The sequence below is a fragment of the Mirounga leonina genome, unplaced genomic scaffold (assembly GCF_011800145.1).
Source record: "Mirounga leonina isolate KUSES-001 unplaced genomic scaffold, KU_Mleo_1.0 Mir_154, whole genome shotgun sequence".
Classification (NCBI taxonomy): Eukaryota; Metazoa; Chordata; class Mammalia; order Carnivora; family Phocidae; genus Mirounga; species Mirounga leonina.
Window position 1 is genome coordinate 57,787,160 of NW_023270389.1, and position 27,707 is coordinate 57,814,866.

Here is a 27,707-nt window from a genome sequence, read left to right on the forward strand (position 1 = left end):
GGAGCGGGGAGAGCGTTGGAGAAGAGCACAAGCGCCAACTTTGGCTCCAAACGAAACAGCTCCGGGAGGTTCGGCAAGTCTTCTCCCGAATCCCACTCCACACGCGCCCCCAACACCTTTCCTGGCCACTAGCGTCTGCCGCCCATCCGGCCCCCTGAGGAAAGCCCAGCAAGGGCGGCGGCTGGCAGCATGCAAGGGGGGCTTGGCCGTGGGAAGACACCGGCACGGGGCCCGTCGGCCAGCGTCCACCCAGCACCCCAGAGTCTCCGGGGCGCCCCTGCCGAGGGGCTGTCCCACCTCCAACAGCCCCCGCGGCGCGGCCCCCTCCCCCACCTCTGGGCGGCGACCTTAGCGCCTCCGCCCCCGGGGCCCCCGCTCACCCAGGTAGCGGCTCCGCAGCCGGGACGGGTCCTCCAGCCCGAGGGACCTTTTCCTCACGTCCCACAACAGGTGTGGGCAGGAGCCACCCCGAGACATGGCTCTACCGGGCCCGGGTAGGAGGGGAGACCACCGCGTGGGGGAGGGGAGAAGGGGGAGGGGACACGCGGATCAACACCCGAGCCGCACCGGCACCATCCGCGCGCCGGCCCTCGCGGGCGCAGCGAGTTAGATGGCGGCGGCGGCGGCGCCCTCGCCCCCGAAGCCCGGCCGCGCCCGGGCCGGAGCTCGCCTCATACTCTCCTTCTCAGACTACCCAGAACATCCAGAGATCAGCAACAGTCCCCTCCCTCGGCCCCCCTCCAACAGGAGGAGGAGGCGGAGGCGGCCGCGACTCCTCCCTCTCCTCGTTCTCGACACCCTCCCTTCCAAGCCTTTCTCGCGAGATGACGACCACCCACGAGTGAGGCTCTTGTACGCCACGGCTGCCCTCACCCGAGAGAAGTGGTTCGGGACACTGTAGCTAAATCCTTGATTCTCTATGGATAAATGAGGAAGAGAGAGAAGCTGAGGTATGAAGTCTCTCAGTCACAAGTCTCATTCCAAAGGAAGCAAGAGCGTTGTGCGGCGTCATCTTTAGTTGGGGCACTGAAGGCCCAAAAAGCCCATTTTAACTACGGGCTATCTTCATCAAAGCGAAAAGGGGATTAGAACTGGTGCAGCTTCACGTTCCCTTCTCCAACATGGCCTCGAGGGCAGGAAGGAGAAATTGGAGGTTCGCGCTGGACCCCGCCCGCGCCGCGGGGCGGGCCAATCACCGTGGGCCGCTCCGCTTGCGCAGGCGCGCTGCCGCTAGGGCCCTGGGTTGGCTTGGTGAGGCAGTCCTTCAGGCACCTGTTGCTGTGACTCCTCCTCCCTCTGGGCGGTGGGAGGGAAGGAGGCGGACGCGGGGCGGGCCGTCGCAGAGCCTCCGCCCCCACAATCTTTTCTGGGCCACCGCGTACACGGTGGTTCGTAGGGGGGCCGCCTGAGCCGCGGGAAGGGCACCCTAGGGGAGAGGAGGAGGCGAGGCACTGTGGCAGGAGAAAGTGACGAGTGCCCTTCGTTGTCATCCAGGGAGGAGCACGCGGCCACTCTCCCACTCGACCGCCCACGACCAACTCGTCCGCAGAGATGTCAGCAGCTGGCGCCCGGGGCCTTCGGGCCACCTACCACCGGGTCCTCGATAAAGTGGAGCTCCTGCTGCCGGAGAAACTGAGGCCGTTGTACAACCACCCGGCAGGTAATAGACCCAGAATAGCTCTCACCGAGACCTTCCCTCCTTCTCCCTCGAAAATAGACCTTTAGAGGCCACGGACAGCTCTGCCGCTGGAGGCATCACCCACAGCCCCAACCCCTTCCCTTCAAGTGAATCCGTCTCACTTCCCAGCCAACCTGCTTTTCACTTTACCTCGTTCAACATCTCTCATAAACCTGTGATTCTCGAGTGAGCGCCCTTCGCGACCTTTGTTGCACCCCATCCCTTAGGCACGACCCAAACCCGGACCGGGCCTCTGGGTTTGATCCTTCTCCCTTTCCGCGGCCCCAGATCCGTCGGGGCCCCCCACGAAATTCTCATTCTCTCCTCTTTCCCTCCGCGAGTAGTGGTATATTGACCCACGCGGAGCAGAGCCGTCCTGTCGCAGCGCAAGGTTTGGAGGAAAGGTCACACTTCTTAAGCTCCAGCTGGCAGAGGCCTGCAGATGCGTTTCCCGGGTTCCAGAGTTAGTGTCATACCTCGTCCCATAGGTCCAGTTTGTTTAAGGCTGTCCTTATGAAATTACTGAGCTAACTTTCCCTAGACTTTTTCATGGGGACAGACCCGGATTTAATTCTGCTCTGCCTTTTACTATATAGGTGTGACCTTGGGTGAAATCCTAGATATTTTAGTTTCTGTAGCATCTGCTTAATGTGAAAGTTAAAGATAACATATGTGTTTGATTCTTCGTAAATGCCTAGCAAATGTTAGCTCTCATTTGTCCTGTTGGAAAACCGTGTTCTTGTGGTTGAAAAAAAAAATAGTTCTATAAGAAACTGGAAGATCCCAATCTTTCCAACTCTTTAAGATCTAGATTTTTGTTGCCTCTTCTGTAAAATGAGCTGTAATAATACTTGGCTGGGAACTAAAACCGGAGGTATTGAGGTCTCTTTCCAGCCTAAGATTTAGCAAATGAGAAAATGTGTTATAAAGTGAAATATTGAAGTGCAACCCAAAAGTAACCATTTTTTCCTACATAGTTAAATCTCTCTCTGCAGTTGGCATCATTAGGAAAGTTGTCTTTTCTCCACATATTGACTAGGAAGCAGCTCTCTGGGGTCTGAGATGGTTGCAGACTCTGATTTCCAGTTTGATGATGAAATGAATAGAATTAATAATATTATACTAAAGTATAATATTTATACTTTACCCATTATAAAATCGGTACCCATTATAAAATTTTAAGGAGAATTTTTTTAAGAAGCATATTTAGTTTATTTGCCTTTTGGTTTTTTTAGCACTCAGTTTTTTGGAATTGTGCTGTATTTTGTGACAAAGATTTTCAGGAGGGAGGGTTGAGCAATGCTTCTGTAGTAATCTGGGTTTTAGAGTCAACTGAATTCTATGGAGTCAACTTTGACCTTCTTAAGCTTTGTATTTGGGCTGTAGGATAAGGGCAGGGTAAAGGAAGAGCAATTTTAAATTACTTTAATACAGAAGCAAAGGGTAGTTTTATAGTAATCTTTTCAGGGGCCTGGGCTTTAACCACTTATAATTATTACTTTAGTCATCTTTCAGAATCAAGAGGAATTACCTTTCGTTTGTAGACTGTGTATTTCATCTGGATATTCTTGGATTGATTCAGTTATTATAACCCCATTTTCAGTGTAGGGGAAGGAGAATAGGCTCTGAAGCCAGAGAAAGGTAGGATTAAATCTTGGCTGTGTGACCTTGACCTTAAAGCCCCCAAGCCTTATTTTTCTGATCTATAAAATGGGGATAATAATTATCATCATTTAAGGATTGTTGTGAAAATTAAATGATATAATGGCTTTAAAACATTTAGCAAAGTGTTTGCACTTAGACTCTCAAAAAACATTAGTTCCCTCCCATCTAAGCTTTTAATCAATATACATAGTAAGAATATCTATCATTGCAAAAGTATTTGTGATTAAAAAGTTGTAGGCACACCAATGGAGAAATGGAGAAGCATGAAAAACATAACTGTCGATTCATTGGTATTGAATAAAATCTGAGGAAACACTGATTATTGCTCCAAGAGTCATCAGAGTGACTATGCAAGGTTTTTGTGTACTATTTTGCATAATAGTATGTTATTGAATCCTCATTTAAACTTTAGACTACGTTCACATACTGGAGGTTTTTACAATGATATGCAAGGCTATGATATTAACAGTTGGATATCATACATTTCAGATTCTAAATATCTGAGATTTAATTTTATCACGGGCAGAATGTCTAGTCAAGAAACAAGAATATGTCTTTATATAGGTATATACTAGAGTTACAGAACTATAATGTATATATTTTTATATCATAATGATATATATTATATAATTAGATCTGCGGCCTTCATCATTCACGTGTGTGTTGTTCCTAGCACATTGTGATCTAACTCTATAGAGTAAGAATAGAGTTCTAACCAAATGTGTGTCCTAGCAAATTCAGTCCTCATAAGATATGCCACTCTCCACCATCACCTCCTGACTATGAAAGTATGTGACTCTACATTAACCAGCTGCATAGCTCTACTCCAGGTATTTGTCAGAAAAATAACCTTGAAGTCATGTTGACTGGTGTTTACTTAAAAGCTTAGGGGAAAAAAACATTAGTGAAGGAGTGTCATTCCTTTGTATTTTTGAGTCCCCAAATGGGGTGAATTGTCCCAAAGTATGCACAAAATGAAACATTGGAATGTAGGAAGAAAACAATACAGCTTCTACTAATGCTTACTATTATTTTATCTTTTTAAATTTTCTATTCTGTGTATTTTTTATAATATAAAAATAAATTAGTATAGTTATATATAGGTTATGTAGAACACCATTGAGTTCTGTGGAGTCAACATATGTACATATATACATGTATATGACTTATATATAGTTTATAAATACATACAATATAAATTTAGGGGATGTATGCTCAAAAAACGGTTTTTTAATGATAGGGTCCAGTGTTCAAAGGTAGTTAGACCACAGCTCTAAAGAATCCAAAAACTATCTTAGAGGGCGGTCTGAAGGTATAAACTTCCTCTTATACAATAAGTAAGTTTTGGGGATATAATGTACAACATGGTGACTATAGTTAACAATACTGTGTTAAATATCTGAGAGCTGCTAAGAAAGTAGATCTTAAAAGTTCTTATGACAAGAAAAAAAATGAGCTAAGTGAGGCAATGGATGTTAACTGAACTTATTGTAGTGGTAATTTTGCAGTATAAATATATATCAAATCATTATGTTGTACATCTTAAACTAATACAATGTTATATGCCAATTATATCTCAATAAAACTGGGGGAAATAAAATAAAAACAAATAATAAAAATACATAAAAACTTTCCTCCAACTAAGTCAGCCCAGAAAACAGGTTTCTGAACCATATCATTTTATATACCTCACCATAGCTTTGCTTTTCTTGAGTTACATTTTGGCTTAAGTGGAAGAAGTTTTGAAAAAAGAGTTGTGTGAAATCTGTTGCAGTGCTTAGCGTGCTGTTGCTGAGAATATCATTCTCTGCATTACATGGTATTCTCCCTGTGAAGGCTCACTGGAGAAGTTACTTTAAGATCTCAATAACAGTAATATCTGCATTTCTCCTAGGTAAGAGAACTGTTTATTCCTTTTTATCTTAAATATCTAAGGAATATGTTTTAAAATAAAAACAGGGGCGCCTGAGTGGCTCAGTTGGTTAAGTGTGATCGATTTTGGCTTAGGTTATGATCTCAGGATGGTGAGATTGGGCCTGGCATCCAGCTCTGTGCTGAGCACCAAGTCCACTTGAGATTCTCTCCATCTGCCCCTCCCCCCCCACTATGTCAAATAAATAAAATCTTTAAAAATAAAAGAAAATAAAAACATACTAAACGAACCCATATTAGCCATGTTCATAAGGGTATATCTTTATCATAAAAATTCAGAGTCAAATACTAAGGGAAATGGTGTTATACTAGATAGTCTAATACAACTTAGTTCAGAGTATATATTGTTTTATTACATGTAAATAAAGCCAAATGCAGATCAAGTAAATAAACAGTGTAGATGCCCACATAGTTATGAATTAGCATAGTTCTTTAGCATTTCTGTTAGAATAGTTTCTTTTCTTGCATCAGAGATTGCTTGAAGAATTTTAATGCCAGTCTAGAATAGATATATAGATATTTAGATATCTGGATTATATTATAATCATATCTAATATAGATTATGTTTATATATACTAAATATATAGATATGCACATTTCATTTTTTACAGTAATAATCTCTGTACCCTTAAAATTAGAATGAGAACCAAAATAGAAAGTTGGGATTTCACATACAACTGTGAGATATTGATGAAAAGTAGGATATCTTTAAACCAGTAGCTACCAAGAAAGTTGAATTATTCAATATTTATCGAGGGCCTACTGTATATTAGGTACTGTTCTGGCACTTGGGATATGTTAGTGAATAAAAATCCCTACTCACAGAGATTTTATATTCTCAGAAGAGATCATAAAAGGAATACAGTCCGGCTGTAGTTGTTAGTTTGACACTTAATAAACTTTTGTCCACTAACCTGATTTTAAGCTAATTTTAAGAAATTAAGACTATTTATGCTTCACCTAGTTTGATTCAACAGATATACCAAAGGAGAAACAAGACCTAAGGAAAGCTATAAATAATTTGACATTTCCAAGTCATGCAAGAATATTAATTTGGTTATAAGAGGGTATGAAAATGTTTAAAGTATGGTATGACACAGTAGAAAGAAGAGGAGGATCAGAGATCTGTGTCCTGTGCTTGCTCTATCTGGAAGTACCTGAGTATAAAACAGATTACTTAACATCTAAGTGCCTTTTCTTTTTCATCTGTTAAAATAAGGGAGCTTGGATTTTCTTTAAGGTCCTCTTCAGCTGTAATAATCTTCAATTTGGTATTCTTACTAGAGCTTTTCTTAGTTTCAGAGCTTTCAAGAAACTCAGAATTCATTGGGGAAAACTATGTAATTATTGTTAAGTTAGGATTTGGAGATCTTAGTATTTAATCCTTGCTCTGCTATGTATTTTACACAGGTAATTCCACAGCTCTGGGCCTCAGTTACCTGACTTATGAGTGCCTGATTTAGATAGTTTCAACTCTCTTCCTACATCTAAAAGTCATTGATTCTTTTAACTGAATAAATAATATAAATTTAAAATGTATCAACCCAAAATGCCTATTAGCTATTTTAGCTAGTTGTTTCACCTGTTATTTTACTTTGGCATTTGTACCAAAGCCTGTTTTTAATCGACATTTTAAGAATCATTATATACCCTTGATGTTCTGGGTGCTATCTGAGTGATGGCTGTTTCCAAGGCCTTTCAAAAGATATAAAGATTACATGATCCTAAAATGGAAGCCCAGTCACATTCTTAGTGTGAAATCAGAACTAGTTTTAGTACAAATAAAAATGAGTAACTTTTGACAGTCCATATCTATGTCAAGGAGTAACATTTACAAATTCTAAGGATTTATAAGTGTGTTGGTCACATGATAGCAAAGAGGGGATTGCTTAGTATACGGAACTTAAAAGAATGTTGAGGAATGTTGAAAAGCAGCAAACCATAGAGAAATGGTCTGAAAGGGACACGAATAGATAGTGAAAAGCATTAAATGAGAAATTTATTTTTCACATTGGCACATAGTATCTCAACTCAATATTTGTATGTGTGCATGTTTGCATGTGTGTAAAGTTATTCTGTTCCAAGCAGGAAGTCTTTCCTCTGTACCTGAATTCATACATGTCTAAATTTACTTGACTTTTTTACTCTTAAGGTAGAAAATGATTAGTAAGATAAAATGGAAAAGTGAACTAAGACACGTTTTCTTTAAAAATTTTTGTTAGTCCATTGTATGATGACAGGTATTGCTAAGCTGCTGTTTTCCTTTTCTTAACAATGAAGAAAACACTATTTGTTTGCACTTAAAGATATCCAACTCTGATTATTTGTGTCGCTTGTCAGCATCCTCTGATATCTCAGAAATATTAGAAATTTAGAATGTCTTATAATACATATTTGCTCATAATATTTTTAAATTTAGTGCTTAGCAGTTATTAAAATAATTGAAAGTTTGTTTTATACTTCAAAATTATTCACTAACTAAAATATTCATACCTCTCATGGTCCAGGTTCTAGCAACCATAATTCCATGTTTGAAGTTTTTTTGTTTGGTTTGGTTGTAAGGGAGAGGAACAGGTAATATTTTAAAACTATCATCTGGCTTGGGGCAGTTGAGTAAATTAGTTACCAAGCAAACACTTACTGAAAAGCTCTACTGTTCATTAACTCTGAAGGATCAAATATTTAAGCTCATAAAGAAACCAGAACCTAGAGGCATTGTTCAGGAAACAATTTTGAGGCTGGCAGAGGAGGAAGCATCAGTTTTGAAAATAGGAAGAGAGGAGTTGGCTGAGAAGTTCAAAGCCAGAGACCAAAACAATGTGCTGACTTACCCTTGAGTGATGAAAGCCAACCCTCCTGCAGAGATTAAAAAGTAAAACTTAGTAATTGATATTGCATACGACTCAGAGACTTTGTATATGGGGAAGAAAAATAAGCTAGGTGTGCTGCCATAGGAATCTCAGAAGCTCAAGCTAAATAAAATAAAGTAACTAGAGAGTTTGAAAAGACTGACTTACAGGATCAGTGCATTATGGCATCAGACTTATGGGAAGAATTTTCAGGAGCCAGATAGGGGAGTGTCATGGTCTAGGAGTAGAGTGACTAATGACTGAAAATCTAGTACAGCCCTGATATAAAGGGAACTTGATATCCCTGGGGATGAGTAAATAGCAGATTCTACCCTTGAAGATGAAACAGTATCAAGGCATATCTGGCCAGACCTAAAATTTGAATATCTTTGATTAACACCCGTCCTGGACATGGTTAATCCAATTCAATTCTGTTCACAAATGTTATTTGTTAAGGAAAACTAAGAAATAGGCCTTGTCTTCACCTTGTCCAATTAAAGTGACAGATGCATAAATACATCATTTTAATTGTTAAGTGCAGAAAACAATAGAGCAATATATGCTTTGGGGGTTCAGAGAAGGAGCATTTATGTAACCTGGAGATGTTAAAGAAGGCTTCCTTGAGGAGATGAAATCTAAGATAAGTTTTCAAAGGATATTAGGAGTTAGCCAGATGGAAGGCCAGGCAGAATATTGGGATATTCTAAGCATAAACTAAGGTTTAGAGTCATTAAACAGCATGAAACTATTTGCATGCTTGCCTCGCTTGTAAGTCCACCTAGGCCAAGGTTTTTCACCCTTGCTCTGTTGACATTTGGGGGGCTAGGTGATTATTTGTTGCAGGGGGCTAAGTGATTATTTGTTTCAGGGGGCTGTCCTGTGCATGGTAGGATGGTTGACAGCCTGCCTGGCCTCTACCTAGAAGGCATCACTAACGGCAGCAGCGCCACCACGACAGTTGTGACAACTAAAAATGTTTCTAGACATTGCTGAATGTCCCCCTGGGGGGCAAAATCACCCCTGGTTGAGAACCAGTGACCTGGGCTAAAATTTAATTAAGTTAGGATTAGAAATTTATATTCTGAAACCCAATGCATTCATGTTTTCTTTTCTATTTCTTTAGTTCAATAAACATTTCTTTTGAAATTCCAACCTAGTCCTAACCAAAGAAAGAAAATTGTTTCCATATCTTGTTCAAGATCTAGAGGAGCGGATCATTATATGGCTAGAATTCTGGGTGTAATGGTAGCTGTGATCAGAACAGTACACAGCTTAGGGAACTGGATAAAAGATACGTACGGTAACCCAGAAATTGAATATATAGGGATTTTCACTCAGTTATAAGAATGTCAAAATTTAGAACTCCTCAATAGCTTTAATTCTCCCAGCAGCCATTTCAGCACTGTGTCCAGATTTGCACTACAACTTAAAATATTGGAAAACTTGAAAGTACATAGGAAAACATGAAAATGACTAGCTGTCACATGTATGTGAGAAAATGAAGTTTAGCATTATAATTGTTTTGGCCCACTGGGAAAAAGAGACTGTGCCATGATCTTCTAGAGTTTGAAGAATTATTAGTCTAAAGATAGTATCCAGGTCCTTTGAAGATTGAGAAAATAAGACTTAGATTGTAGAACAACTTTAGGATTAGGTTTAAATATTCTAGAAAATCAGAAAACTTACTTAAAAACTCTTTAAAGTATAAGCCACACTTTCCAGTATTTTAAGTGTCAGACTGATAAAAACAACTTCTGATTTTAAAGAATTTTTCAATTGTTTGCATATGTATATACACACACATATTTATATAGTTGTATACATACTTAATCTGTCAAAGATGAGTCTAAACTCCAGTTCATATAAACTGCTTCCAACTGTGTTGGCTAACTCTTCTTTTTATTCAACATCTATTAGGTAGGGCTACAAGTGTGAATACTATTTAGCCACTAGCTTCAAGGAGGTTGTAATTTTGATAGGTAAGTAGAAATACTACTAACTATAGTAGAGTATTTAAAGTATACTATGATAGATTTTTAAATCTCTTTGTATGAAAATCACAATTAATGAATTTAGTAGCTGTAAGAACAATGTGAATTAGTTTGAGAGGGATAAAAAAATATCAACGACTATGTTAAATTGTGGAAGATAGTCCAAAATGTGTAACATTGCCATCACTTAATAATGCTAAAGGCAAGCAATAGTTTATAGTATTCGTGTGACACTTTTGTAGGACTACTTGATAAGCAAAAGTTATAGAGAAAGCAGATGCTATTTTTACATTTTTCAAATTTCTCTCCTTAGTGTTACTAACCAACTTTTTTTTTAAGATTTTATTTTTTTTAAGTAATCTACACCCAACATGGGGCTCGAACTTACAACTCTGAGATCAAGAGTCGCATGCTCTACCGACTGAGCCAACCAGGCACCCCAAACCAACTACTTTTGATAGTAATTCAGCCAAAATGCAACCCCAAAAAAGGAGTGTTATCATTGAGCTCATTTTTACTTTGAGATGATGGTATTACCTGCGTGTGAAACTAGTGCAACTTTGAGAAAAGCACATTAGAATTAAGTTTTCCTAAAATGTTAGCTTCCAGGTGTGACTTTACTTATACAGCATTCTTGTGCTGAGTTAATAAAAGTTAGCACCGTATTTTATTTCCCAGCATATCCCCAGTGCTAGGTACAGCTAGGTAAAGCACGCAATAATTATTATGGATGAATGAATGAATAGTCTTATTTGCAACAAGTTAAACCCAGAACTACAGCTGGGTTTTAACTTAAATCATTACCTTTTCAACTTCACTATCTTTCTTTTGTTTTGTTTCTAAATAATAAGTTTAAGTCAGTTTTATCTTTTAAATGTTATTTACGCATATGTGAACAAAAATACTCTTTACCATTAATGACAGTGAACACTTGCTCACCTACTAGGGGAAAAATGGATAAATGCATCTTTACCTGCTGGTGCTATTAAGAAATATTAGAGTAGATGAAGAGAAGTAAAATGTGTTACGCTTAGATAATGATGCCATTTTAGATGTGATTTTGGTGATCCATAAAAACAAATGATTTCTTCCTACAAAGCAAAGTAGAATACTAAGGCAGCAATAATAGTCATGAATATAATAGGATTTTAAAACTTTTGAATTTGCTAGTAAATCACTGTTTTCTTATATCAAGTTGTTTAATTTGTGTGTTAAGAAATAAATGTATCTGGGCGCCTGGGTGGCTCAGATGGTTAAGCGTCTGCCTTCGGCTCAGGTCGTGATCCCAGGGTTCTGGGATCAAGTCCCACATCGGGCTCCCGGCTCAGCGGGGAGCCTGCTTCTCCCTCTGACCCTCTCCCCTCTCATGCTGTTTCTCTCTCGCTTGCTTTCTAAAAAATAAATAAAATCTTTAAAAAAAGAAAGAAAGAAAGAAATGTATCTGTTGATCCAGTGTGTGAGAGCATACTCACCATATTAAGTACTTTGATATATATTGGATTTAGCATGCTTAGTTATATTTTAAATTATCATGGACCAAAGTCTGTTTCTTTCCTGTCCCTGTAGCCTCTTGAAGGTTAAATGAGATATATAATTTGGAAGAGTTAAAAGTGGGCAGTTATGTAGTTAAAGAGCTAGAAGGCTTAGGTTCCAGTCACAGTTCTACTGCTTACTGGCTGCCCACCTGGACTAGGTCATGAATCTGCTCAGAGCCTCATGGTAAAATGAAAGATTTAGGTTAGATGAACTGAGTTTCCTTCCAGCTCTGAAGCATCATATCTCTCAAATTCTGCATTATTTAAGAAACCAGAATTGTTTTCAATGCTACCAACATTTATTTAACATTTTGCAAAAGGCCAATGGATACCAGGATAGCTAAAATAACAACCCTACTGTTACAGAGCTTAGGGATCTTAAGTCTTTCCCCTTTTTCACATGAACCTTAAAATTAGGTTCATTAATCTTTTTACTAGAGAGGTGCCTGGGTGGCTTAGTCAGTTAAGCATCTGACTTTGGCTCAGGTCATGATCTCAGGGTCCTGGGATCAAGTCCCTAGTTGGTCTCCCTACTCAGCAGGGAGCCTGCTTCTCCCTCTCCCTCTGCCTCCCCCCCCCACCCCTGCTGCTCATGCTCTGTCTCTGTCTCTCTCTCTCAAATAAATAAATAAAATCTTTAAAAAAAATTTTTACTAGAATATATAGACTTTTTATAAGAGCTTTTACTATCATACATATGGCAACATGTCATTTATAATAATAAATATTAATAGAATTGAATATTTAATAGTTACTGAGGTTCATATCACAAATCTCCAAATTCTAATTTCTCCAACTTGGAGGTTATCCTTGAGTGAACTAACTAACATTAAGTTTCATGTTCAAGGCAAAGCTTTGGGAATGGTTTCCAAACTATCTCCCTTGTACTTTTGATAATTTTTAATAAGTCACAAAATTACAAATAACTGACAAGGAAGTCAAAACAACCTGTATGTAAGGTCGATACTGTGGTGACTTTCTAAATGTTAAATACACAGAATGCAGAAAGGATAGTACAAATGATTAGAAATAGATTGCTAAATTTGGGGGATTTTGAAATGTGGTGATGGCTGTTAAAAGACATGTATAACCATAAGAGACTCTTAAAGATAGAGAACAAACTGAGGGCTGATGGAGGGAGGTGGTGGGGGATGGGTTAGATGGGTGATGGGTATTAAGGAGGGTACTTGTGATGACGAGCCCTGGGTGTTTATGTAAGGGATGAGTCACTGAAATCTACTCCTGAAACTAATATTGCAATGTATGTTAACTAACGAGAATTTTTTTTTAACTAACTAGAATTTAAATTAAAAAATTGAAAAGAAAAAAAAAGACATGTAAAATAGTTGGTTTATTTCTGAATTTTTCTCTTTTTTTTTTCAGGTCCCAAAACAGTTTTTTTCTGGGCTCCAATTATGAAATGGGTAAGTCTTGAGTTTTTGTAGAAGCTACTGAAAAAAAAATTCTTTAAAAGGAACTTTTTTAAAAAATATTTTATTTGAGAGAGACAGATAGTGACAGAGATAGCGAGACAGAGCACAAGCGGGGAGGAAAGGGAGAAGCAGGCTTCCCAGCTGAGCACAGAGCTCAATGAAGTACTCGATCCCAGGACTCTGAGATCATGACCTGAGCTGAAGGCAGATGCTTACCCGACTAAGCCACCCAGGCGCCCTAAAAAGAACTTATTAATTTGAAGTCATTTTTATGAAGTATGTACTTTTAAATATTCATGGCTTGTCTAGAGATGATTTCATTCAAATAATCTCAGGTGTGTCATTTTTACTGCATAAAGTACACTACCTACTTGAGTTCTGAACTCCTTAGATAAAAGGCCTTCTAGGAACATAATTAGTATCAAAAAACTTGTAATTGGGATGCCTGGGTGGCTTAGTCAGTTAAGCATCTGCCTTCAGCTCAGGTCATGATCTCAGTCCTGGGATCAAGCCCCATGTCAGCGGGGAGTCTGCTTCTCCCTCTTCTTCTACCCCTCCCCCCACCCCTGCTCGTGCTTTCTGTCTCAAATAAATCAATAAAATCTTAAAAAAAAAAAAAAAAGCCTGTAATTGTGGGCCCTTGGAACTGAAACTTCATTCTAAGATTTTATGACTAAGTCAAACATTAAACTAATTAGAACCCCCCCAGATTAACTTTTATTTGTTTAGTATGTGAACTGACGATACCAACATCAAAATACAGGCAAGGAAAGTTAGTCTCAGAAAAACAGGAAAAATTATCCAAGGGTGTGTATTAACATTTGGTAAATGGTAGAGTCTAGGACTTCTGACTCCAAGACCAGTGCTTTTTACCTTACACCAGAGTTTCCATTCCTGAAGTTCTCATTTAGCTGAAAAGAGGTAATTGTGAAAACAATAAAACAAATTATTGATTTTATGTTGAAAGGGCCAGTTTGGGCCTATAGCAATGCTTCTCATAGTGTCATCCCCAGATCTGCTGCATTGGCATTGCACGGGAACTTGTTAGAAATGCAGATTTTTGCCCTCCATCTCAGTTTTACAAAATCTGAAACTGGGGATGGAGCCCAATAATTTGTGTTCTAATAATAATAAGCCCTCCAGGTGATTCTGATGCCTTCTAAAATTTGAAAAGTACTGGTCTGTAGGCTTTTTGATTTTTTTTAATTGTAGTAAACTACACAAAATTTACCATCTTAACCATTTTTTTAGTGTTAAGTACATTCCGTTGTGCAACCAATCGCCAGAACTCCTTTTATCCTGCAAAACTAAAACTCTACCAGTTAAACAATTCCTCATTCCCCTCCCGCAGCCTTTGGCAACCACTGTTCTACTTTCTGTCTCTGTGAATTTTACTACTATAGGTACCCCAAAGAAGTGGAATCATACAGGATTTGTCTTTTTGTGCTTGGCTTACTTAGCACAGTGTCGTCTGGGTTTATCCATGTTGTGACAAGAGTCAAATTTCCCTTTTTTTTTTAAGTATGGATAATATTCCATTGTATAGATACCACATTTTGCACATCCATTCATTTGCTGATGGACACTTGAGTTGCTTCCACCTTTTGGCCATTGTGAATAATGCTGCTGTGAGCAATGGCATACATCTATTCCAGTCCCTGCTTTCTGGTCTTTGGGGTATATACCTAGAGGTGGAAATGTTGGATCAGTATTACTTGGAGCAACGGCCTGTACTATACTGTGCTACACTCCATTGCAGTTGCGCTGTTTTACACTCCCACTGGCAATTCACAAGGATTCCAGTTTCTACACATCGCCCGCCAACACTTGTTACTTCGGTTGTTGTTGTTTTATAATAGCCATCTTAATGGGTGAGAAGTGGTAGCTCATTGTGGTTTTGATTTGCATTTTCTAATGTGATTAATTATGCTGAGAATCTTTTCATGTGCTTATTGACCATTTTTATATCTTTGGAGAAATGTCTGTTCAGGCCCTTTGTCCATTTTTTAATCGAGTTGTTTGTTGTTGAGTTGTTGGCTATTTTAATTTTCATAAATGTACTGCTTTAAAGTGTCAGAACAATTTCAGAAACTCAGTTGTAAAATCTAAGTAGTTGAGAATGTTAGAATTGGCTCTCCCTCAATCTTATGACCTTAGGCAAGTTAAATCTGCCATTTTGTCCCCTTAACTATAAAATGACTAGAGTAGACTAGTGGTTGGGAGCTACGTTTTACAGAGAACTAGAGAGCAGTTCTTTTTATTATTATTATTTATATTGTTAAAACTCAAAATTCAACCAAGTAAATTTGAAAATCTAATTGGCTGTATTTAATACATACATCAATGATTCATCAATGGGACAGCATCCCATTTAGCAAGTAGAGGGGAGCTCCCAAGGGCCACTGAAAGAGAAAGTTTTTAAAGGCAGGACAAGGAAGTCATAAACTTTTAGAAAAAAAAGGATTATTTCAAGATGAGGTCACCTTCATTTGGAGACAAAAGAAGGGATCTTAGTAGGTGAATTATCTCCTCTATGTTTGAGGGATGGGGAGAGGGCCCAGGTTACTGATTACCTCATTGGTGCTGACCAGAAAATTCCTAACTGACTCCTTAGGACTACATTTCTGGGGGAGGTTGAAAATGCAGTTACATTAGGTATTAGTGACTTGGCCTAAGTGATCTCAGTTTTACAAAATCTGAAACTGGGGATGGAGCCCAATAATTTGTGTTCTAATAAGCCCTCCAGGTGATTCTGGGCATATGGTTTTCTTTTTAACAATATATTGAGAAAACGTCCCATCAGTTAAAAAAAAAAGTTTCAGCATATCATGTTTAATGGTTCTGCTCACTCTAAACGTTCAAAAGTAGCTTTAGTTTGATCCGACAGTACTATGTCAGTTCAGCCATCGATTTTGCACTGTTTCTTACACAGACACAGCATGTTTATTGTCCTGTTTTACATCTTTTACAGCCTTTACCACTGTGTGTGTTGGCAAACACCAAAAGAAAGGAAAGATGCAGGATGTTACCAGAAAATGCAGCTGCTATTCTCAGGGCCGAAAGCAAAGCACGAAAAATAAATAGCTGTGTTCAGAACTACTACATAGTTTATTGAAGTAGGGGGCAAAAATACTGCTTTTTATCGCCCATGTCTTTAAAGCCCTTTTCAGAATAAGTGCCAATCACTGAAGTTGTACATATGGTGCCTTAAGTTCATGTGCTTCCCTGGCACTTCATTCTGATTTTTTCTTGCCTTGGTAAGTAATTAGTAAGTAGTTTGCACTCACTTTCAATTACTAAAGACAAGGATTATATACATTTGATTTATGTTTTTGTTGCCCTGTATCTGAATGAGAGTCATCGATGTAACTGTACACTAAATTCCATCATTCCATTGTAATCCTACATTTATTCCCAGGAGTGTGAATTGAAGTTTGGTAATCCACCTCCATATATCTATACTCCACTTCCTCATTAAGCAAGTGAAAATTGTTCACTCATGTACCCATTTCTGTTTGGTAGGAGAACACCATGAATAGGGAGACTCTTCACAAGAGGCCCAGGACAAGAATTCTAGGGTCCAGAATTTTAGTATGGACTTTAATAGCAAAGTTTGTCTTGTAAGCTGTTTTACTTATGTTTGTAAACATACATTCACGTGAATTACTTTCCTTAATACAGTGGGATTCAGAATCATAAGGGACATGATTGAAGTTATTCTACACTATTAAAGATTCATTTTTATTATTCATTCAACTTCACACTTAATTTTGTGTTTACTTTGAATAAATATGTTTATATATTAATTCTCATGGCTGGAATGGAATTTCAGACACTTTTTAAATGGTAATAGAGATTGTAGTAATCTGATTCTGTGAGAAGCTGACAAAATATATAATGAAGAATACCAGCAGAGAAAGGAAAATCTCCAACTCAGTTGCCCATGACATAATTTTTATAAACTGTGCAAATGTTTAACGTAAATGGTGATACCTACAGAGCAGAAATAGAACAGTTGAGGTTGGGACAGGTTAAAAAGTCACTGGGACAGGTTAAAAAAAAACAGTTGAAATTTTTGGTGCCTACCACTAATGGTCCATCTATGAGAAACCCCATTAGTATGATGTATGAGTGTCTTTTTCTTTCTTTAATGTTTAAAATGTGTTGTCTGTTAATTTAATTAAAATGCAGATCAAAGCAAAAATAAACATTCAAAACTAGTGTGATTTAAAAAAAAAAACTAATGGAAAGTATATTATTATTTTTTTCCTCTTCTCTGTATCAGCACTGGAAATTTTATAGTAATTATATGTCTATAAATTGTAATTGATTGCATAACTATTGTTTCTAGCACCATTATTAAAAGAATAAGAATTATTTACTCTATAACAAATTTGGGGGTTCTCTTTGACCTCAAATTTGCCACAACTTAGAAGTTTACTGGTTTTATCAATACTTTGGTGTTTCTTTGATCTGGTCCACCAGTGTTTTGAAACATTGACAGTATGACATACTCTTAAGTGCCTTGTTGGGTATCTGTCTCCTTTAAAAACATCTATTTTAAGTTCATGTTGAAATCATGCATAGTCTTCTGATGACAGCATAGCAGTAGAAACTGTGCCTTGTTCTCTGGTGAGGAGACTTCTTTTGTTACGTATTTACTTTATGTACATATTATTCCAAACCATTTGATAATAATTCATCTATGGTAGTCTATCCATGACACATAGCAGTTGCTGCCCCAGGCCACATATGTTCTATATTAAGAATTTCAGACTATACTTATTCAGACATTTAACTGGAGTGGAGTCCTTCTTAGCCACTTTTGTTGAAACCAAATCGTCATTGAGGTCAAAGGACACTTATATACCTTAAATATTTTATTTTAACTTAATATATATTCACTTGCCAGTCATCTGTAAGGCTAAAGCTTTTATTTGTGTATGGATCCACTTATTTTGAGTTCTACATTTTCTTTGGATGAATTATATTCTAGTGTATCCTGTATAATTTTCACTTTAGGGGTACCTGGCTGGCTTAGTCAGTGGAGCATGCCCTGTGTTGGGCTCCCTGCTCAGTGGACAGCCTGCTTCTCTCTCCCTCTGTCACGCCCGCCCCCCACCCCCAGCTTGTGCTCTCGCTCTCTGCTCTCTCTCAAATAAATAAAATCTTTAAAAAAAAAATCACAATCCTGGGGCGCCTGGGTGGCTCAGTCGGTTAAGTGTCTGCCTTCGGCGCAGGTCATGATCTCAGGATCCTGGGATTGAGCCCCATATCAGGCTCCCTGCTTGGCGGGGAGTCCACATCTCCCTCTCCCTCAGCTGTTCCCCCTGCTTGTGCTCTCTCTGTCTCTGTCAAATAAATAAAATCTTAAAAAAAAAAAAAATCACAATCCTGGGCTGCAGACAATTTGAAAAACATTTTTTTAACATTTTTAATAGAGAGCTAACTTGAGTCTACTAGATGCCAAACTGTATTAGGTTATTTAATACATTATCTCATATTTGATCTTCACCAGAAAAAATCTGAGAAGTAAATTTTTTTTTTAAGATTTTATTTATTTATTTGAGAGAGAGAATGAGATAGAGCGAGCATGAGAGGGGGGAGGGTCAGAGGGAGAAGCAGACTCCCTGCTGAGCAGGGAGCCCGATGCGGCACTCCATCCCAGAACTCCAGGATCATGACCTGAGCCGAAGGCAGTTGCTTAACCAACTGAGCCACCCAGGCGCCCCCTGAGAAGTAAATATTATTACCATCTTCCAGATAAGGGTACTGAGGTTCAAAGAGCTAGATAACTAAACATACTGTCGTGGTAAATGGTCCATCAGGATGTGAAAGCTCACATTGTTTAACTCCACAGCCTATTAAGTTAAGTGTTTTTAAATACTTAGATAACCACCTTTAAAATAGGTGCTGTGGATCTAACTAGTAGTTTCTTTGTATGTTAGAGAGTATTTTACATAATCTTATTGTTTACTCTAAACATTCTCTGAATAGAATCTATATAGTTCTATTATTTGAATAAAGTTCATAATAAAGATGAAAAGGAACACAGACCATCTGCCTCCTATCCTGAAGCTAGTAATGCAGGAAAAGGTAGAAAACTAATATTCCTTTTTCTCTGTTGCTCTACAGACATAAGCTACTATTTGTTCTTGTTAATAATATTTTCTAGACACTGTGCTATTATCTCATTTAATCATACATCAGTTTTGCAGGGGTAGCTATTAATATTCTCATTTTACACATGAGGAATTTAAGGCAAGTGTTATGTAATCTGACCAAAGTCACACAGCTAATAAGTGACAGAGATTAGATTTGGTGAGATTTTCTAAGATAATTTACATAAGGTTAGAGTGATGTAGAAGTAGAAAAGGATATTTTAGAAACATGAGAAAGGGAGCTCAAGACCTTCGTGGGAGGGGCGCCTGGGTGGCTCAGTCGTTAAGCATCTGCCTTCGGCTCAGGTCATGATCCTAGGGTCTTGGGATCGAGCCCCGCATCGGGCTCCCTGCTCGGCAGGAAGCCTGCTTCTCCCTCTCCCACTCCCCCTGCTTGTGTTCCCTCTCTCGCTGTGTCTCTGTCAAATAAATAAATAAAATCTTTAAAAAAAAAAAAAAAAAAGACCTTCGTGGGAGAGAACAATTACTAACATGTCCCAGAAAAATAAAGTGTAAACTGTGAGCATGAACAAAATCATGACCACTGACTTCTTCCCAAAAAAATGTTAGAATGTAACCCATAGTGTTCATAAATCTATCCAACAAGGTGCAGTGTATAATACATGGACCCAGTAGATTAATAGTAGAAATCAATCCCTTTCTTCCCCTTCTCAATGGCAGTGTTCTACCCTGCAAAAGTAGAACAAATATGATGTGGAGAAAATGCACATTGGGACCTAAAAGAAGAATGTAGGAAGGATAATCAGGAAGCATTTGGGAGAAAAGTCATAGGACTGTGGGTGAAAGTTAACAAGAGGCAAAATAGTGTTAGCCATAATTTACCTCTGGTTATACTCCTCTGCGTAACCATTTGCCCCTTTTAAAATCAGAATCATAGCTTTATTGTACTGCTGACCTTATTAATTCAAAACCCTTTGTATTCGGTTTCAATTTGTGTATACATTTACAAGTATATCTATGTTCTACTTAGGGGCAAAACCCTTTGCTGATTTATATTTTCCATGTAAGAGCATCTTTTAGAAACCCAGTGAGACCTAAAAATAATTTCTTAAAAACATATTCTCTAATGACATTTAGGATTTGATTTAAAATACTTAAAGGTAAAAGGAGAAAGGGAAGAAGGGAGGTGAAGCAAATGTGGCAAAATTTCAATAATTATTAACTCTGGGTGATGGGTATGTAGGGGTTCTTTGTACTACTCTCTTATTTTGTGTATATTTTCATTTTTCATCAATAAAAATCATTTTATTACATATTCTCATCTCTGCAATAGAGCAGCATAACTAATACTCTAGTGAAGGAAGACTCATTACTAAACTTTCTGAGTGATGCTAATGGTAGAGGTATTAGTAGGATGGTTATATAACAGTGTTAAAAACACAGCAGAGAAGAAATGACTATGTTGTATACTTTGACATTAAAGAAAAATTATGCAACCCGAAAACTAAAATTATAACAGAGCTTTTCTGATACTTCCACCTTTTTTTTTTTTTTTAAAGATTTATCTATCTATTCCAGAGAGAGAGAACACGCATGAGAACACAGGGTTGTTGGGGGGGTGGGCAGAGGGAGAAGGAGAGAGAAACTCAAGCAGAGTCCCCTCTGAGTAAGGAGCCTGACACAGGGCTTGATCCCACTACCGTGAGATCACAACCTGAGCCGAAACCAAGAGTCAGATGCTTAACCGACTGCGCCACCCGGGGACCCCTGATACTTCTACTTTTAAAAAAGAATTAATGTTAAACAAACAAACAAACAAACAAAAACTAATGATGTACTCTATGTTAGCTAATTGAACTGAATAAAAAAGGTAATATCTCATCATTGTAGAAAAAAAAAAGAATTAATGTTGACAAAAACATGAAAGGAGGAATCTATACAAATTACCTTAAGTAGCTTTTAGGCATCCTCCACACCAGTGGTTTCCAACATGTATAAAGAATATATAACTTCATATGTGAAAAAAGTACCATTTGTTAGGATACCTACACACATACACTACTGATTTTCAAGTATATGAGGCTGTTTGATGTGGTTAACAAAACATAAATTCTAAAGCATTCCTGAATTCTTTGTAGTTTTTTGTGATGATATGTATACATTTCCTTACTCCATGGATACTAAAATTGTAGCAACTATTTTTTATTTATTTATTTTTTTAAAAGATTTTTATTTATTTATTTGACAGAGAGAGAGAGAGCGAGAGAGGGAACACAAGCAGGGGGAGTGGGAGAGGGAGAAGCAGGCTTCCTGCCGAGCAGGGAGCCCGATGTGGGACTCGATCCCAGGACCCTGGGATCATGACCTGAGCCAAAGGCAGATGCTTAACGACTGAGCCACCCAGGCGCCCTAAAATTGTGGCAACTATTGTGTGGAAATCTCTGAAATAGTTTTATGTTTTATTTAAAACTAAGAATTAGGGCACCTGGGTGGCTCAGTTGGTTAAGCGACTGCCTTCGGTTCAGGTCATGATCCTGGAGTCCCTGGACCGAGTCCCGCATTGGGCTTCCTGCTTGGCAGGGAGTCTGCTTCTCCCTCTGACCCTATCCCCTCTCATGTGCTCTCTCTCATTCTCTGTCTCTCAAATAAATAAATAAAATCTTTAAAAAATAAAAAAAATAAAACTAAGAATTATTACTGCACACTCATGATACCATTTCTCTTGCTGTGTGTTAACGTGTATTTCCAGGGGTTGGTGTGTGCTGGATTGGCTGACATGGCCAGACCTGCAGAGAAACTCAGCACAGCTCAATCTGCTGTTTTGATGGCCACAGGTAAATTAATTGAATATTTTCTGTGTTTCATTTAGGACATTCAATATTTTTGTTTTGTTTTACATCAATTTATTTAACAGTTTAATGTTTGAAGCACCTACTCACACACAAACACATACACACACACATACACAAAGGAATTAACAGTGTTCTCTCTGGGAAATTTTTATAGATTATAGATAGAAAAGGCAGAAGAGGGTTACTGTGAGTAAGTATCCTCATGGGTTTTGTTTTTTATGTTTTTGCCATGAACCTATTTTTAAAAGTGGGAAAAAATAATCGTTTGCCCTGTAAAGATTCCCTGTTGATGTAAGAATTAAATATTTTGTGTAACACTGAATTATGGCAACTTTATTAAAGACTCAAAGTATAGCATTTCCTTTTCCTTTATCCTGCATTATATTGTCATGGTCTTATTTATAATTATCTTACTCTAATACTGAATGTTCAAAGATATTGCAGCAGTACCTATGCTTTTTAAAAAAAATATTTTGTTTCAACAGGGTTTATTTGGTCAAGATACTCACTTGTAATTATCCCAAAAAACTGGAGTCTCTTTGCTGTTAATTTCTTTGTGGGGGCAGCAGGAGCTTCTCAGCTCTTTCGTATTTGGAGGTAAGCCTATCAAAGGTGTAAAAAGAAAAATCTGCCTCAGAAGCCACCCAGATGGCAGTGCCTTTTTTTTTTTTTAAGATTCATGTATAATGCTAAGATGGGATATGCCTAAAGTAGAAATTTCTAGAAAAGTCTGGGGGTTTAAGTTAAAAGTGTTAAACAGTACGTTTGCTACCTAGGTTTTAAATCTGTCTGTGTATTATCAAGACATATAGCCTGTTCATAGAATCTGTTTTAAGACAACATACACAATTTATGAAATACTAAGTAATTTTCTCCACGAACCTTTTATGACTCAGTTTCAATTATATATAATAAAGTGGGACCTAAATGTGTATGGTTATGTAGTGTTGGAAATGATCTTTAGAGGGAGGTTACTGGTTTTGTCAGAAAGTATTCCATGAGCATTTGGAAATTTTTATAACTGTTTACAGGCATCCCTTATTTTATTTCACTTCACTTCATTGTGCTTCACAGATTTTGCACATTTTTACAAATTGAGGGTTTGTGGCAACCCTGCGTCAAGCAAGTCTATCGACACCATTTTCCAACAGCATTTGCTCCCTTCATGTCTGTGTGTCACCTTTTGGTAATTCTCACCATATTTCAAAATTTGTCATTATTATATTTGTTATGGTGATCTGTGATGAGTGATCTTTGATGTTACTACTGTCATTGTTGGGGGGTGGGGAGCACCACAAACCACACCCACATAAGACAATGAGCTTAACTGATAAATGTGTGTGTTCTGACTGTACCACCGACCGGCCATCCCCCCATCTCTCTTCCCTTTCCTCAGATCTCCCTATTCCCTGAGGTGCAGCAATATTAAAAATAGGCCAATTAATAAGCCTGCAGTGGGCCTCTAAGTGTTCAAGTGAAAGGAAAGAGTCATATATCTCTTACTTTAAAACAAAAGCTAAAAATAATTAAGTTTAGTTAGGAAGACATGTTGAAAGCCAACGAAATAGGCCAAAAGGTAGCCTCTTGTGCTCAACATTTAGCTAAGTTGTGAATGCAAAGGAAAGTTCTTGAAGGAACTTAAAAGTGCTACTCCAGTGAACACATGATTGATAGGAAAGTGAAATGACCTATCACTTATATGGAGAAAGTTTTAGTGATCTGGATAGAAGATCAAATAGCCACAACGTTCCTTTAAGCCTAACCCCAATCCAGAGCAAGGCCCTCACTCTCTTCAATTCTATGAAGGCTCAGAGAGATGATGAAGCTGCACAAGAAAAGTCTGAAGCCAGCAGAGGTTGGTTCATGTGGTTCAAGGAAAAGCCATCTCCGTAACATAAAAGTGCAAAGTGAAGCAGCGAGTGCTGATGTAGAAACTATCTATCCAGAAGATCTAGCAAGTTAGTTAATGAAGGTGGCTACAGTAAACAACAGATCTTCAGTGTAGGTGAAACAGCCTTATATTGGAAGAAGATGCCATCCAGGACTTTCATAGTTAGAGAAGTCAATACCTGTCTTTAAGGCTTCAAAGGACAGGCTGACTCTCTTGCTAGGAGCTAATGTGGCTGCTCACTTTAAGTTGAAACCAGTGCTCATTTACCATTCTGAAAATCCTGAAGACCTTAACAATAATACTAAATCTATTCTCCTTGTGCTCTGTAAATGGAACAACAAAGCCTGTATGATAGCACATCTGTTTACAATATGGCCTACTGAATATTTTAAACGCACTGTTGAGACTCACTGCTTGGGGAAAAAAGGTTCCTTTCAAAATATTTCTGCTCATTGACAATGTACCTCATGACCAAGAGCTCTGGTGGAGAGGTACACCAAGATTAGTGTTGTTTTCATGCCTGCTAATCCAGCATCCGTTCTGCAGCCCAAGGTTCAAGGAGTTGTTTCAATTTTCAAGTCTTCTTATTTAAGAAATATATTTTGTAAGGCCATAGTTGCCATTGATTGTGATTCCTCTGATGGATCTGGTCAAAGTAAATTGAAAACCTTCTGGAAAGGATTCCCCATTTTAAATGCCATTAGGAACATTTGTGATTCATGGGAAGAGGTCAAAATATCAACATTAACAGGAGTTTGGAAGGAGTTGATTCCAACCCTCATGGATGACGTTGAGGGGTTCAAGACCTCAGTAGAGGAAGTAACTGCAGATGGGGTGGAAAGAGCAAGAGAACTAAGCATGAGAAGTGGAGCCTGAAGATGGGACTGAATTGCCACAATCTCAGGATCAAACTTAAACGGATGAGGAGTTGATTCTTATAGATGAGCAAAGAAAGTGTTTCTTGAGATGAAATCTACTCCTAGTGAAGATGGTGTGAAGACTTTTGAAATGACGACAAAAAAATTCAGAATATTACATAAACTTAGTTGATAATGCAGAGGCAGCGTTGAGAGGATTGATTCCAATTTTGAAAGAAGTTCTACTGTGGGGTAAAATGCTATCAGAATGCATTGTATGCTATGGAGAAATCATTTGTAAAAGAGAGAGTCAATTGATGTGGCAAGTTCCTTACTGTCCTGTTTTAAGAAACTGCCACAGCCACCCCAACCTTCAGCAACCATCACCCTGATCAGTCAGCAGCCATCAACATTGAGGCAAGACCCTCCACCAGCAAAAAGATTATGACTCACTGAAAGCGTAGATGATGGTTAGCAATTTTTAGCAGTATTTTTAAATTAAGGTATGTACTTTTTTTCTAGACATAATGCTATTGCACACTCAATAGACTATAGTATAGTGTAAACATAACATTTATATGCACCGGGACACCAAAATGTTCATTTGCTTGCTTTATCATGATACTTGCTTTTATTGTGGTGGTCTGGAACTGAACCCACAATGTTTCCAAAGTTTGCCTGCACTCAGTAGTTGACATTATTTGTCAGTGACTAGCTAACACTCTGGAGTGAGCTCATCTTAGATGAAGGCTCTGCCTTTGTTTGAACCATAGAACCTTTCTAAATTACGAAACAATGTTCTTTGGCTGAAAAAAATAAATGATCTCAATAAAGAAATAGAAAATATTCAGTTATAATTTACCTTCCTTTCAGAAGGCATTCCATTCTGCAGAGTATAGTATATCCTCATTTTATTCATCTTTACTATCCCTATGTTTATAATTTAATCCTTTCATAATCATCTAGCACAGATGGGATGGATGAATAAATAACTCATTCTATAGTATGTCTGATGTCTGACCAGCATTTTTAGAGCTTACTTATATCAATATAAACTTTGATTTGTACAGTGATTTTATTCACAAGTATTTTTCTCAGCCACCATTTCTTTTTTTTTTAATTTTATTTTTATTTTTTTATTTTTTTAAGATTTTATTTATTTATTTGAGAGAGAGAGAGTGAGAGAGAGCATGAGAGGGGAGAGGGTCAGAGGGAGAAGCAGACTCCCCACTGAGTGGGGAGCCCGATGTGGGACTCGATCCTGGGACTCCAGGATCATGACCTGAGCCGAAGGCAGTTGCTTAACCAACTGAGCCACCTGGGCGCCCCTCTCATCCACCATTTCATTTTAACTTTATATTAACTCAGTAGTAGAGCTAAGAAAAGGCTAAGTGCAACATTCAGAACTATTTCTAGAGCAAAAACTCAGATACAGTTTGACAAAAGGATTTTTGGCACCTTTCAGTCACAATAGCAGATTGGGAGATTTAGTTAAAAATATAAATGTTGGACTCTGGAGCATTTAGAAAAACACTGTTGGGTATTGAAATCAGAACCTTTTGAGAAATCTGGGAGGTATGGTAGAATTCATGGAATAAGTTACTTTTTGTGCTTATATTATTGTCCACTCTTGTAATCTGGGAAGAACAGTAAATGAAGCTCAGGGTATTGTAGAAGGGAAAGACTCTATGGCTTTGTGGTTAATTCTTCTTTAGATAAATGAGAATTTAAAAAACAGGCCTTAGCTTTACTCTCCTGCTAACCCAGTGTTTACAAACTGCTAATAACCCAGTAATCTGCCTGCCTCACAAAAGTATATTTTATTTTTAATGATTAGACAGGATCCCATTCCCAATTTATTTTATTCTTAGGAAAGATGTTCTGCGAGTATAAAATAAAAAGTTCTAGATGACCACGTTTTGCTAAATTTTATATATATGTTCACATGTTTGTTATGCTCTTAAATAATTCAAGAATGAAAATATTCACCAAAATAATACTTTTGTATAAGAAACTGTATGTCAGTTAAGTTGTTAAAACTCTTGGCAGTTGGAAGCCAGATGCAAATAAAATCCTTAAGTCACTTTCCCTTCTGCCTGTTTTACCTACATGCCCCCGAGAAGATTGTAGTTACAATGATGTAGCCTCTTGACTAGTGAGAAAGAAGACATGGAATATACGTCCCATTCCCTTCTTATTACACATATATCTATTATGATTCATAATTATTTTTCTTTCTGTTTCCTTTATAGATATAACCAAGAACTAAAAGCTAAAGCAAACAAATAAGAGTTCCTGACCACCCGAACAATCTAGATGTGGATATACCCACTGGGACTAATTTGATTTATTATTTGGCTATTGATAAGGTGATATTAACTGTGCTACTGTTTGGAAGGCATAAAAAAAACTGTAAACTGGGGGCTAATACTTGATTCAACAGAAAAATAAAGCAAACTTTTAATAATAGTGTTTCTTTATATGTGACTTAAGGAACTTATCTATGGCTATGAATAACATTTTTTTCTACCATTTGCCCATTGTAAATCATACTTGCTCCTACAGACCCGTGGCTTCCTTCTGTTCTAGTCTACCAGAAATGGTTGAAAGGTTAAATAATCTGTTGGACAGTGAAGGATGGTGAAGTCACCGGAAGTAAAAGGAAATCGAGCTAAGGAGAGTGAGAAGTGGGTAGTGGAATGGCTAGCCATTCCTTTACAGCCACAGGGTAACAAAGGATTCAAAGTTTTTGAATTATATTCTGTAATTGATATAATGTGGTAGAAAAGGCTCTGGAGTCCTAAATTTGAATCCCAGCTCGTGATTTGTAATCTATGACTTTGGGCAGATTAAAGTGTCTGGTAGAGTACCCTGGATGTAAGTCAGCTTTTGAAAACATTGT

General features: G+C 38.0%; 2 protein-coding genes across 6 annotated transcripts in view; one reads left to right on the forward strand and one right to left on the reverse strand.

Moving 5' to 3' along the window:
* DCAF6 (DDB1 and CUL4 associated factor 6) overlaps positions 1-694 on the reverse strand; it is a 127,953-nt gene extending 127,259 nt beyond the window's left edge. For all 4 annotated transcript variants that reach the window (XM_035010909.1, XM_035010908.1, XM_035010907.1 and 1 more), the window contains exon 1: positions 377-694. In XM_035010909.1, the coding sequence (XP_034866800.1) occupies positions 377-477 (101 nt within the window). In that variant the 5' untranslated portion in view covers positions 478-694. The remainder of the gene's footprint in view (positions 1-376) is intronic.
* MPC2 (mitochondrial pyruvate carrier 2) lies at positions 1-27,274 on the forward strand. Of its 2 annotated transcripts, none has more exons than XM_035010905.1 (6): positions 1-68; positions 1,495-1,660; positions 13,034-13,074; positions 21,955-22,039; positions 22,543-22,654; positions 27,058-27,274. In XM_035010905.1, exons 2-6 carry the CDS (start codon positions 1,552-1,554, stop codon positions 27,092-27,094), a joined length of 384 nt encoding a protein of 127 aa, XP_034866796.1. In that variant the 5' UTR covers positions 1-68; positions 1,495-1,551; the 3' UTR covers positions 27,095-27,274. The 2 variants fall into 2 exon arrangements, with proteins under 2 accessions (XP_034866796.1, XP_034866795.1); XM_035010904.1 differs by lacking the exon at positions 1-68 and adding an exon at positions 824-950.
* Positions 27,275-27,707: the final 433 nt, after the last annotated feature.